The 14,576-nt window shown below is 39.2% G+C and overlaps 1 protein-coding gene across 1 annotated transcript in view; it reads left to right on the top strand.

Annotated features, from left to right (window-relative positions):
- Positions 1-6,864: 6,864 nt before the first annotated feature.
- The window catches only part of WDFY3 (WD repeat and FYVE domain containing 3), a gene marked incomplete at both ends in the record, with an annotated part of 112,920 nt that continues 105,208 nt past the window's right edge, over positions 6,865-14,576 (top strand). Inside the window, 2 exons of the mRNA XM_080343105.1 lie at positions 6,865-7,044; positions 12,988-13,111. Of these exons, the coding sequence (XP_080199231.1) occupies positions 6,865-7,044; positions 12,988-13,111 (304 nt within the window). The remainder of the gene's footprint in view (positions 7,045-12,987; positions 13,112-14,576) is intronic.

Raw genomic sequence — 14,576 nt, 5'->3', positions numbered from 1 at the left:
CAGTCGCAAGGGCATAATGGATGGTGGGCCTGCACTTAGATCTTGAAGTTGTCTGTGCTCTTCGTGTGCAGAAATAAAGAAAATTGATGCAACTCGGTACTGTGGTTTGGAGAAGTACTGCATACTGTTTTCAGCTGTGGTAGGATTTAATACTTTATTTTATGGACTTCTGGAGGTGGTGGAAGAAATCTTTGTACCTTGGAAATATTTTATTAAAGTGCTGGAAGTAGGATTTTGAGAAGTAGGATTTTGTGGTTACTAATTAAAGAATTAGAAAATGCAACAGTAGAGTTATCTTCCTAGACATAAGACTAGTAAGTCGGAAAGAAACAGACTATATGCAGAAGTAAAAGACAGTACTTTACTGTCTTATTTGAACAAAATAAAGTGCAAAAGCTTGATATAACTGAAGTTACTTTTCATTTAACTTAATGCTAAGTAAGAAATACATGCATTATCGTTGTTTAGTGAGACAGCTTTCCTCCATCCCTGCAGCATAGGGCAAAAGTATCACTGTTATTTAATTGTTGTCCTTCTCTTTCATGGAATATAAAACATTAACCTTCAGGAAGGTACAAACCACAGGAAATATACTCTATCAGCACTTGCTATTATGTGTCATTATCATGAATAATTTGTGGGAAGTGGACTTGGAAAGAAGACTGATGGTCTGTGCTTTGTATCTGTATCTTTCTCGCTAACGGGTTACTTAAGTTCTTCATATTTGTTGAAGTATTAAGAATTTTTGTTTCCAGTGATGCCAAGATACTAGTGTCAGGCTAAGCGTAAGAATAGCATTTCTAACATTGCAAGTGACAAAGGAATTGTATCCTTAAGTGGTCGTCTGATTTGAGTTCAGCAAGCAGGAAAAACATGAGGGTAGCAAGGCTTGCTCTTCAGAGGTTAAAGAGGTTAACCTCTCCAGAGGTTAAAGAAATTGAATTCTCCAGTTTGGATACTTCCTGTGCACTGAGAGACACCTCTGTAAGCATCTCTTCAACATGTAGAAACAAACAGTATTTCATTAGGTTGATCTCTGCACTTAATCTAAAGAAGAGAAGGTTAAGCTTTCAGGTGATAACATAAGCTTTCTTGAGCTAAGTTTTAAAATGTTTCAGTGCAAAAGGAAAAAAAAAACCAGGAAAAAAAACAACCAAACAAGCAAAACTCATGACAACAAAACAACCCCACAAAAAACAAAACAACCTCTGAAATAACAGTGCAAACTTACTAATCCTTGCCTGCACACCTTCCTTAATTAATAATAATTTGTAATACAAAATTGGAGTGGGAGTTGATGGTGTTTTCCTCTTGGGAGGATTTCTCAGTGAAACATTTCCTGTTGTAACCAGCTGACTAGCTGTTTAACAAGAGGAAAACTTAAAACAGGAACAGTTGCTTTTATTACTGAGTCAGCACGCTGGCTTTACTCCTAGGCCTGACTTAGAGGGACTAGCAAAATTCCCCAAATGAGCACGTGCTGGTTAAGTCTGTCTGGGAGAGCTGATGGCTGCTTTTTCAGGAACACAGCTTCCTTGTGCATGATTTTCTTTGTGTGCAAGCAGTTGTTTTTTTGGTTGGGGGGGAGAGGAAATGGGAGGCAGTAGTTGTTTTCTTCACTTCTCCCCCTGCTGGTGTTTTTGGCTACAAAGGGAATTTATTATTCCTGTTCAGTTCTCAGCACAAATGGATGTGTATCTGCCCTGTAACAGCTCTTTATTGTTTCTTCTGAAGGCCAAATAAGGTCTTTTTTAATACTGCATGTCATCATCTTTGGAATGTTAGTTAAAACTACATGGGCAGGGACCCTTAAAATCAGGAAAGAAATAACAGGTGTGGAATCTACTGATCACAATGAATTTCTGTGATTCCTTGTAGCAGTGAGACTTCCCCTAAGTTTCATTTTCCTGACATAGCTGGTGTGGAGGTGTGTGCTGGTGTCCCATTATATTCTGCAAAGAAACAAATTGTATCCTGTTTCACTGCTAAACTGCTGATGCAACGCCAGGATGGTGCCTGGAGAAACACTTGTGGCTGTAATTATGAAGCAGAATAATTGCCTAGCTGCTTATTTAAATAACACCCTTTTGGAACTAAATGCACAGCTTGGACCTATAATAGCTATTGTGAAAATAAGTGTGTTTCATGCAACTTCTGTCTACTTTTTTCTTCACAAATGTTTTGATAGCTCTGGTAGTTTTACCTGTACATTATGGTACCCTAACTTGTGTTTATGATTGTATGTGTGTTATGTTTTTCTTGCAGTATCTGTCTTTCAAGATGTGTAAGTTGTTGGTATTTTGTAAGTAGTCCATGACCATTTGTCTAACAGTTTCCACTAACAGTAGAAAACACTTCAAAATATTATCTTGAACAGTAGATTTTATCTCTTGAACTAACTCCAGTGAAACGTCTTGAGAATTCCCTTAGTTCCTCTTGTCAGATTCCTGTATAAATTTAATGGAAAAATGGAGGACTGGCTGAATGGGTTTATATCAGAGCTGCTCAAATGGGTCAGCCCCACTTACGCTAACGTGAAAATGTGCAACTATCTTACAGCCAGTTGAAGAGAATGAAGGGGTCATTCAGGTAAGAATGCTCATGCTGTGCCTTTACGGCTTTCTTCATGTCTCTATGCTTGGAGACTTTTTACTTCTACCACTAGGAGAAAACAGCAGCATTTTTACTGTTGCTGTCTGTACATGTTTGAAGCTTACTGGTTGAGTGTCTTACTTAGTTTTGGTCCATACAGCGCATGATTATATGCAACTGCCATTAATTCACCTTTTTAGTTCAAGTAGCAGAAAATGGGTGCAATGGGTCTATCTGCTTCGACCCTTCTCATAAACCGTGTGCCTGTCACTTGTGAGTCAAAATATTTATACAGTACGTAGTAGCAACATACCACTGTCGTTTCAGTCAGTGAAGTAGTGTAGTATTTCTAATGTATTGTTTCTCCAAAGATTTTAGATTGGTGGTGGTCTTTGGTTTGTGTTTATGGTGGTGGTTTGTTTTTGTGGTCTTGGGTTTCTTTTGTTTGTTGGTTTGGTGTTTGGTTGTTGTTTCTTTTCCCCCATGGTCTTAAGCATCTCAGTGTTTTCTTAGGAGAAGTAAGTTCTGTTTCTGAGATTTACAATGAGGCGGCTTTACCTCCTGTAAAACATGAGTAATCCTTCTCACTTGCCTAAGATTTGGGCTTAACACTGGAGCACCAAGAGCTCACAGCTCTCTTCTTTTTATTTCCACTGATAGTTTGTGCTGTGGCAATAAGATAAAATATCACTGGTTTTGGACTGGAGAAAAGAAAAATCACAGAAATTCTTTCAGATTTCATGTACAACGTATTTTGGATGATGTTGCATGGAGCCCATCCCAGTCTATTTTCTAAGAGGACAGAAACACAGCAGGACTCAACTCTGGAATAATTCCATGAGTAGTATCTACTCTGCTTAAAATTAATACACTGTGTACATTTGACTTGATCTGCAGTGGAACTGAGTGTGGACTTTGCATGATTCTGAGGACTGAGAATGAGTGGAAAACACTGCCAGAAAAAGCTAATCAAGAGAGCAGGTAACATGATTGAAGAAAAGCACGATATATTGCAAAGATCTTGACGTGGACATGTCAGTGTTCTTAGCCCCATCCTCACTTTGTCCAGTGCTGCGTGGACTCCATACCTGTGAAAAACATCAAGGAAGTTAATGCATCACAGTAAGGGATATCCCTGAAGCAGTGTCTTCTAGGAAGATTTTTCTGAGCATTGCAGGAACATCTCTGGGACAGAAGTCTGAAAATTTGTGGTGGTGCAGTGTTTGGCTTTTTTTTTTTCTGTTTGTTTTTGTTTTTTTTTTTTTCCTTTGGTGTTCATACTGAACCAAGTATACATATGGAATATATACATTTTGTAGTGTCTTTTAGTTACTTCAAAAAAAAAAAAATTTGGGTATTATTTACATGATGTTACATCCATTCCTCCATCCTCTCTGCCCCATCTCTTATGTTGAGGTTGAATATGTGGTTGTACTGGGGAACAGGCAGGAGATACCATGACCATGTTGAGAAAGTGAGGTCTGCTTTAATTTTCTCTGCATTTGTCATCCCTCTGGGTTAAAACTTCCGCAGAGGAGGTTAATGGATCGCATTTTGGAGAAGCCATCCCAGTAGGCTCCCAGTACACTGGGAAAATAGTGCGTAGCATTTATTTGGACTTCTTCAACTAGAAGAAAATTGTCAGATCTAGAACTACAACTGTGTGGCTGACGCACTGCAAATTCCTGTTGTAGGAGTGCGCTTAAGCTGAATAAAGCAATGGGATTTAAAAAAAACATTGGCTACACTAGCAAAAGTCTGCAGCAGCGATGGACACCTGGACAACATGCAATTTGGGCATTGGATTTAGAGTTCTCAGCGTTTTATGAATCATAAAAAGAAATTTAAAATATGGTCTTTAAAAGATATGGTGAAAAAGAAGATAGAAACTTTTTTCTGCTGCTTAGAAATTGAAGTTTTGGCTCTTTGAGCTCAAATGTGGTATTCTGCTTTGTGTTTCTGTTAGTTTACATGTTATTACAGTGAGAGTAGGGTTCCCAAGCAGAAGAGTTTGGAAAAAGATGTGGATTTATGGAAGAAATGCCTCCAGAAACTGTGCTGTTTCATTTTTAACTGCATAAAACATGCAGATTTCAAGTCTGTTACCTGTGTTATTTTTTGGAGATAATACACTCAAGGATGACATCCAGTTTTGTTTCCTTTTTATGTTTTTTCAAATGTGAAAAGCCAGTGCAGATTTTCAGCATTGGCTGAGTTGTTGCTGACTTGTACATTAGCTTAGCTTTTTTTTTTTTTGACTTCTTGTTTCATAAATTGATTTTTTGTGTTGTACCAAAATATCAGCATCAGTTCCTAATTTTTCTTGCATGTTAGTTAAATGCTGTTTTATGAACACATTCCAGCAGGATATTTCATCTTGGATTAACGAGAGAATATGTTTCTTATGTTGATGCTTCTTACTGCTGGGTAATTTTCTTCAGTTTTAAAAGAGTAGTCCTTGTTTGTAGCTTGTGGTATTTTCCTGGCCTTAGCAACCAACTACTGTGTTTCCTCACAACTTAATTTCTGGGTTTAAGTTCTTCAGTAATGGGTATTTTCCCTTCATTATTCTGATCATAGCGCCTTTGGAACCATCACTTCTTCCTTCAAGGATTGACCCTTCATGATAACCTCTGTTTTCGAGAATTTAAATAGATTAGTTTCTTAAAGTTTCTTGCTGTGAAACATTTTCTACCCTTGAGTAATTTTTATAGCTGTTACTGACCTTTGGTTTTTCAACTGCCCTTAAGCAATGAGAGGTAGGTAGGTATTCCAATTCCATGGTGTGTTTCATTGTTGGTCTCCCTAACTTCATATGTGGAGCTCAGACTCTTTCCTTGTTTCTCCCTTAGTCCTTCCCTTACTTGAATGTAGTTATGACAGTAGTATCTTTTGCCAGTGTCCAGTTGGGTATGTGTGTCGAAGGATTTTTCTGCTCTGACCCTCTCAACTCTTGTGCAAGGCCCTGCTTGATAGACATAAATACTTTCGCCTTCAGAAGATTTGGTCCATGTTGTTGTGGAGACTAGCACAGGGCTAAATACAGACTGTCATATCTGTGAGATGTTTTAAAACGTGTAGGCACTAGTGACACAGTAAAGCAGAACCAGATCAAGATCAAGCAGAACTTCAGAGCCCTGGGGGCATGAGTGAAGGGAACAAGGGCCCAAGTAATACCCTATCATGGCAGTCAGAGAGATAGGGATGCAGGCAGAGGTGGACACATCATGCAGATCAACACCTGGCTTTGTGGTTGGTGTCATCAACTGGGCTTTAGTTTCTATGATCAAGGGATGTTCTTCAATAAATACAGATTATTGAGGAGAGATGGGATCTACCTACCTAGAAGAGGAAAGAGAATCTTGGCTGGCAGATTGGATGATTTAGTGGATCATTCTTTAAACTAATGAGCTTGGGGGATGGGGTCCAAATCACAGTTGCAGGCCCTGATTTTGCTAGGGGACTTCAACTGCCCTGCCATTACCTGGAAAAGATGATCTTCAGAGGTGTCACTTCCAACCCAAACAATTCTGTGATTCTAAAACAAGATTCTGGTGCTTCAGGAGGGAATAGACAGAGGTGTGTTCTTTGCAGACCTATCAGCTGAGTTGTGAGTTGAATGGTAGCTCCATTGGATAGCCTTGTCTTGGAGATATTCAAAAGCCATCTGGATGTGGTCATCGGCAACCAGCTCTTGGTGTCCCTGCTTGAGCAGTAGGGTTGGACCAGATGACCTCCAGAGGTCCCTTCCACCTTTACCACCCTGTGATTCTGTCTATTTGCCACAAGGAAGTCAGGAAAAAATTTAAGCATGCCTCTGTATGATAAAGCAAATCAATCTCTGAATAAGTTTGAAGGTCTTGTTCAATTAGATTTTAAAGTATATAACTGGTACTGATTTTTATTCTAGAATTATTTTGGGAATATGTAGGTAACGCTTCTGTAAATGCTGTAGAAGATGCATCAAAGTATTGTGAAAGTCATCTAATAAAAAGTATCAAAATGTTTTGCAGTGTTTGAAGCCTGGTCAGATGTGCTTTGTGCTGAAGAGTATTGGATGTTTTCCTGTTTCAGGTTGTTGGCTGTAGATCCTCCAGGCACGCACTAATCAATGCCTGGTATGTAAAATTAGCTAATGCTCTTAACTGCAGTGTGGTGCTGTGAGAGTGCTATGTATTTTAAGGCTTTGATGGAATAATGCCTGAATCTGTTGTACTAAGTATGTTTTCCTTTCTGAACAGGATACGAGGGAGCTTCCAGAAGTCAGTCAAGATGAATATGGTGAAGAGGATCATGGGCCGGCCACGGCAGGAGGAGTGCAGCCCCCAGGATAATGCGCTGGGCTTGATGCATCTACGTCGCCTCTTCACAGAGCTCTGTCATCCTCCAAGGCACATGACCCAGAAAGAACAAGAAGAAAAGCTTTACATGATGTTGCCGGTTTTTAACAGGGTAAGCTAGAGGATCTGCAAGAGGGGTTTTCTTCATTTAAATTGATTGCTCATGTTTTGTATTCCCAAGACCTTTGGTTCTAGCACAACAGAAGCTTTTCTTCCATTGGCGTCCTTTCAGTTTTCCCCTTTTCCTTGCACAGTGCTGTGTTAGTGGATAAACCCATCCCTGGAGATTTCCTTCTGTGATTGCTTTTTCTGAAGTGTGATGCACAGTTGCATGTTGACTGTCACAGAGATTTTTCTGCAGAGCTTGCTGTTATTACAGTCATGTGATTTCCAACCTAAATTTAAGTGTACCAAGTTTATACCTATTTGTTTGTGCAACAGCACTGTCCTTGTTGAGTCTAAATAACTGGTCTTCCATCTTGGCATTTACTGTACTGATATATGTTAAGAGATAATAATCACCGTCTCTCCTGTCAGGCTTGGTTTTGCTAGGCTACATGAGCTGAACAATTTTAATCTTCTCTCTGTATTTCCTGTGTCCTTGTAGCCCTCTTCCTATGTAATGAGCCTGAGTCCTTCTTCTTGGACAAGGGTGATTGTGAACAAGCAATCTGTAGGGAAGCTGTTATAGCCAGTTGTACAGTGCCCTTTGTATTTCACTACTCCCTTGTGCTCAGGCACTGAGTTTTTTGTTTGCAAGCAGGACTGTGACTACTGTCACTGGAACTAATGGGAGCTAAATCCTCCTGACTCCTTATACCACTCAGTTACTCTGCCACTTCATTGTGAATAACAACTTTGAGAGTAGTTTTAGGGTCTGGAAAGAGCAGCAGTTACAGATCTAGCTTTCTTATTTTTTTTTCCTGCTGTGACCTGAAGTCTTGCTCTTGAAGCTCTTCTCGGGTGATGGATTTGTGCTTCTATATGCTATGGTGGAGAAATTGAATCATCTAGAAGCTTGATAGGAAAATCAACTCAGCTTTCTCTTTTTTTAGGTTGATGTTTTGTTGAAAGTATGGCTTATGATGCTCTTAGAGATTGAACTGCTTACATGCTGCGTAGAAAAATTAATCCTAGTTAAGACATAGTATTAATAGGATTTTCATTGTACTAGACAGCATGCTTTTACTGGTTAAATCCCCTAAATGTCAATGCATTGCCTTAGGTCTTATTCCTAGTTCTACTGGTAACCTGTTGTGTGAGTCTAGGAGAAGTAAGCTCAGTTCGTCTGCTTCCTCTTTAATTTATCTGCTTGGATTGTATGCCCTTTAGTTATAGACTTTCTTAATTGGTTTTTACAAATTAGCACAATGGAATCTTAATCTTGGCTTGAGCTCGTGGAGGTTATTTTGATGCAGTTATGCTTGGAAATCTCCCTCTGGTGGTTGCAGGTGGCTGATGTTTCCGAAAAAGGGAACATACCCATTACAGCTGTTTCAGCACTCAGTTGTAATCTGCAGGTGGAGAAGAAATTCTTTCCTGGCCCTTGTGGTAGCTACTTACAGTGGTGTTTTATCTACGGAAATCACAATTGGGGATGTAACTGGGTTTAAGAAAATTCAGTGCAGCTATGCACATCCTATTTCTGTACCAGCAGTCTTTCCATAGACTTTGAATAGGCCTGAGAAATGAAGAACAGTTAAGTTTTAATTGCTTTTTTTCTCCCTTTCCTTTTTCCTTCCATTCTTTCTTACTACATTTTTATTCTCCCTTCTTTACACCACTTGCTGGCTTTGCCCTCATTTTCAGTCCCTCCACTTGACCCTGTTGAAGCCTAGCTGTAGTTGCCTCATGTCTTTGCACCATTGGTTCTCTTACACTGTCCTTCATTCAGCTCGTGTGTTGAAGCACTCTGAAATAATGAATCAGTAACTGCAAGTTTTTTTTACTCCATCAAAATCAGCTCTTGCCTAGCTAGTCTCAGATACTATTGAGATTTATTGAAAAGATGCGTGGTTTCTGCAATTTCCATTTGTACAAATACATCTTGGCTACTCCTGTCTCCCATTTTTCCCTTTGTTTATCTGCCTTGTTCAGTTGTTTCCTTCCTCAGATTTGCCATGTCTCTTTTCTTTACAGAATACATGTAATTTGCTGGATGAGCTCTTTTCCTTCACTAAATTCTAGAGACTCTTTTGTTCCATTCTTGCCTCAGGTGAACTTAATGCTGAAGACACGCATTTTTCTCTCCTTGCCAAATATTTTGCTTTTGGCTTCTACCTGTGGTTGTCTCTCTTCCTCTTTGCTCATTTCCTCATTTGGTTTCAGCATCTCCATCATCAAACTCAGGCTGGTTTTAATCTATGACCTTCTTGGACTCATCCTTCTTGCCACAAATTCAAACTGTTGCCAGGTGTTGTCACTTTGGTTTCCAAACTCTGTAAAATCTGAATCATAGGCTGGCATTTATCAGTTATCAACAAACTGTTAGTGTAGCACAAACAAAACTGATTTCTCTTGGTTGGTCAGGTCTCATCTGTCCCTGTAACTGGGGATTTTTTTTTTTTTTCCTTCCCTTTCATGTTCTTGTCATCCTGCATTGAGGAGGCTGAGAAGTTGCAATGTTGTCTATTTATTTCTGCTTCCAGGTTATCTTTTTATAGGTTCCTCATTAATGCCACCTTCTTCTCTTTAGGCTTATGTATACAGTCTGCTGTGGCTTCCTTGGCTTATCTAGTCTCATCTTCTGAGACTCAGCTGTCTGTGTTACAGCTTCTTTTGGAACGATTCTACTGGCTTAGTAACTCTGAGTCAGAGTAAGACAAACTCTGAACTGAAGCTGACTGGAGTTAAAAAATGAAACAGGAAGAATGTTTTCTTTTCTCAAGCATGCTATATGAGATTTTCAGTGGGAGAGATGGTATATCTTGGTTCACTCTCAATTCTGAGATGGCTTTCCTCAGAGACCTGCTTTTGCTGACAGCAAACACTAAAACACTACTAGAAGATCCTTTTAGAAATTTTCTCATTTCTCAAATATAGTCCTTAGCTGCAAGTGTTTTAAGCTGTCAGTTAATAACTTATTTTGAATTCAGACTCTGAGTCCCTTAGCTACTTTGCACAGTGATCTATGTTCTGTTGAACAAGTTTATGTGAGATTGCCTTAAGCGAAGTCCATGATGGTGTACGGTAGAAGCATTATCTGTTACAAGATTGGGATATTTGTGTTAGGAGGAGAAAATCCCACATAAATTGTGGAGCTCATATGAAATGTTTCAGACTACACCTTGATGTGCAGTTCAAAATGTCTCTTGCACGGAGTAGTGCGCTGTTGGAAGTAGGAACTGCTGTTATTTGGCTGGAAGTAATGAGTGTATCTGTCTGTGTGTGTTGTGTTTTGGTTTGGTTTTCCCTGTCTTTAGAGGTATCTGAAGTTTTGTTTGAAATACAGTTTGATTTTTTTTTTTTCCTGATATTTTGAGGATTATTAATCAGTACATCCAGAGGAACTAGAGCATTCTTAAGTTCCACTTATAGATATAGCATGTCTGAAACATGCTGTAGTTTAAACCATCTTGCTAGTTCTGGTAGCAAATGGGTTTACAGACCATTTCTGTTTCCTCGTTGTTCTGGGAGGCTTATGAAATGATAAATCATATAGTAGTGAATAGCTAAATCGGTGCATAATTCACAAAAGCCTGGCCCTCTGGAGGAGCACTCAAAAGGCACCTTTCAGAGTTTGGTGTGTGTGCAGAAGCAGCATGGCTGGGTCCTGCCTTGTGCTGCTGTGTATGAAAAGAGTGGATAAAATAATGAAGAAGCTGTTTTTAAACAACTGGTTTCCAAGTAAGTAGTTTTAAATTTTCTTAAAAGAGCCATTAGTTTCCATATTACAAAGGTGATTTACTGGTAAAATGTTTCACATCCTATTGCGGTTTTTACCACCATCTTTAGTTAAAAGACTATACCAATATCCAATGCAGATGCTTGTTTTACATAGTGCACGCTTGGTTACGGGGCAACTAATTCAAAAATAGCTCACCCCAGTTAGCTTTCTACTGTAACTTTGAGCTCCGTATATTTCATGGGATCTGCTGACAATTCTAGGCGGCTTAGGACCAATAACAGGACTGTTAGTTTTTCTTTTTCCTTGGTCTGAGTAAAAGAGCTTTAAACAGTTAATGATGGCAAGATGCTCTGCCAGTGCACATTCTAGTCTGGATAGTCTTGCTTGGGTTATACCAGTGAACACAGATGTCTTGATGGCCTCTTCCCTTCTTATAGCTTTGTGGGGCTGACGCAGACAACTGCAAAAGGAGGCCTTGTGAAAGGTTTGGGGAAATTTGGATTGTCCGTATTGGAAATGTTGCATACTCCATAATCCAAACAAGACGTCTTTTTCTTGATCTGCATAAAACAGTCATCTGCCTGTAGTGTCTGGGTTCCTGTTGCTTTCTTCATTGATAATGATGCTTGAAATTTCTTGTATGAGAAATGTTTAAGTTTTTGGTGAATAATATTTTTATTGTGAGGAAGGAGAGTGTTCAATTTCAGTGTTGTGTTTCTAGCTTAGTTTCATTTTACCTTTGCAATGCAAGTAGGCAGGAAAAACATTTTTGGCTTTTCTGTAATGTACCAAAGCGAGAGATACTAAGGGAAAGGCTGTAGCAGTGAAACTTAGACAAAGGTTATTCTGTCTTTGGCATTTTAAGTTTTCGTCAGTAATTTTGGTGTTCCAAGGTAAGTTGGTACTGCAATTATCTTGCATCCCTGTTGGCTGGAAATATTGTGGATTTCACTGGAGGTCCTTACACTAAAGTGTGACCTCAGTCAGGCATGTCAGCAGCTCAGCTGCAAGAGTCAAACTGGGTCACCCAGGGAACGGAGATGAGATCGAAGCTGCTGCTGAGTCCAAATCAGTTGCACTGCTGTATATCACATCCTCTTTCTGAGAGGCAAATATAACATGTTGCACTAACGTTTTATTAGAAAAATACTGTGATCTGTTAAGTTTCCTGGCTCTTTGGTGATACTCCTGCAAGTTATGTAAATAGGCACAAGGGAGAAAAACGTAAATGGGCAGAGAATATTGAGACCGTTCAGGTGTTGAGCAGACTATTTGTTTTTTTCAGCACTGACACAAGTGATGATGTCAGAATTTGGTTTGCATGCTTTGTTAGATAATTAGTGTCTAGTATCATGGTTTTACTGGGGCTTTTTCAGTGGAAGGATTATATTAGATGTGTGGATGGAGACTCCTGTTAGTGTGTAGTCTTGCATGGAAAGTGAATTACCTCAACAACTAGCTAATCCATTTTGCAATAATGTTGTGTGCACTACCACAGAGTTAACACATTTCTCCTTTTTAAATGTGATTCAGTAAATGATTTAATACTCAAAAAAATGCTTAATAATGAAGAATAACTTACTAGAATTAAGTGACAGTTTATTTTAAAATTCCCGGTAACCACTGCTGTTATGTTCAGGAGGATCTCAAGAAAGGAGAGTAAGGCCTTGGGATGCCAGCAACATGGGAGGCTTCCTGGTATCGTCAATTTATTGAGGAAAGACTTAACTGGGTAATTCTACTTCCTATTCCTGTCCAGGAAATATTGCGCACGTCGTTCTGTACATGCAGTTCATTCCAGTGGGATGTTTTGGTCCAGCAGATAGTGAAGGAGTTGCTCTTCTCCAACAGGACTTCTGTTTTTAATTTACTCTTGTATCTAGTCTTTCCCCCATTATGTCTAATCAGTCTTTTAGGGCTCTATGGGTTTTTCACCTTGCAAGGAAACTTGTGATTCCTTTTTTAAGCTTCATTCATCAGATCTTTCCTCCCTGTATGATAATTCCAGCTATGAATATATATTAGAGCATGCACTGGGAAAACCAGTACAGGAATTGATACTGCAGCAGGAAAACAAAAGCTTGTAATTTCTGTACTAACACCCTTTCTTTGCAAAGGGAGGTGGTATTTCATAGCAGTCGTTGTAAGTGGAATGACCTTTTCATGCATCTGTTTTTTGTTGTTTGTTTGTTTGTTTTCCCGTTTTAGGTGTTTGGAAATGCTCCTCCGAGTACAATGACAGAAAAATTTTCTGACCTCCTGCAGTTTACCACTCAAGTGTCACGGTTGATGGTGACTGAGATTCGACGGAGAGCATCAAATAAGTCCACAGGTATTGCATGGGTCACAAGTTTGGGCTTTGAGATGTGCATTATGAATTTCAGATCAGTCAGAACACTATAAGCTGCCATCCACAGCAACTGTGCAGGCTCAGAAATTGAAATATTCACAGTGAAAATGCATTGTCTTCTGTTTCTTCGGGCTGAAAGAGGAGGAGGCAGCTAGAGTTTTCCTTCCTGGGTTGTTGTGACAGCTGAGTTCCACAAACATGACAACACATCATAGAGAGAGGAATGAGCTAAGTTGCATCACCTGCTACTAGAAGATGACCAAGAACATGCATGTGGACAGCTGCTGTAGCTTGCCCAAGGTGCCTGTTTGTTGGTGTGTGTTGTCCCTTGGGTATGTTAACGTTACAAAAACATGCATTTTAAATTAGGTGTTGGCCTAGAAGCTAAAAAGATGTGAAAGTACAGCAAGTCCCACATTAGAAGCAACACTGACAGCCCTAGGAAAATGTTAGTGGCTCCCTCTTTTTCTTTGTTTATTAAATGTCAGGGTGAGATCTGGTTCTGTTGAATCCTGAATGTGTCAGAACCTGATCACTTATTGAGAGCTGCATAACTGAGGACAAGGCACCAAGAAGGCATGTTTTGTTAGCCTTCCTCTTTGGCTTCCTCTTCTGAAGAGGATCACTTCTGAGCAGTATCAAGCTTTTGTTTCCTAGATAATTTTAAGATCTGTGCAGGCTTCTCAGTTTGGATTAGGCAGTAAATAAGGAAACAGCGAGCTGGAAAAGGCTGTGCAAATTATTACGCATGAAGTCAGGAGTCACAAACTGTGCCAATTAAAATTTCTTTCCATTTTAAGTAGAGTGACTAACAGTGAAACATTCCAGATGGCTAAACAGATAGCATAGACTATCATAGACAAAACCTGTTCTGCATATGTAAACAGGAGCAAAATGTCTTTTCTTGGGTATTTAGGGGAAATGATTGTCCAACAGCCATGCTGCCAGAATGGTGGTGTTCATTTGACCTGTTTTTCTGAGGAACATCTGTTATGCCTGGTATTCAATTGGATTCAACTAAGAATGGCCATTTTTGTGCGTTTATTACTGAAGCCATATTTCTGTTTGTTGCTTCAAGATAATGTGGTCATCATGCTTGAAAGTTGGAGGTCATGCTTGAAAGTTGGAGGTAGATTTTGTTGTTGGATTTGGGAGATTTTCTTTTTTCCTACTCTACTCAGAAACTTAACCACAGTGACTTAACAGGCAATTTGGTACTCTTATAAGCCTTAATATAATGACTTATTTTTATTTTTATTTTTTTTTTTTAATTAAAAGGAAAGCATCTATTTTTAGTCTGTTATCAAGACTGCTGTTACTTTACTCATTAAGCCCTTTAATGACCTCACATAAGACGACCTGGCAGGTCCATGCACTGTATTTCCACTGTGACCAAGAGTTACAGTTTGCTCTCCAGAAATGACCAATTAATCAGCTGTTAAAACTT

The sequence above is a fragment of the Nesoenas mayeri genome, assembly GCF_963082525.1.
Source record: "Nesoenas mayeri genome assembly, chromosome: 4".
Taxonomy (NCBI): Eukaryota; Metazoa; Chordata; class Aves; order Columbiformes; family Columbidae; genus Nesoenas; species Nesoenas mayeri.
This window is presented reverse-complemented; position numbering and strand designations above follow the sequence as displayed.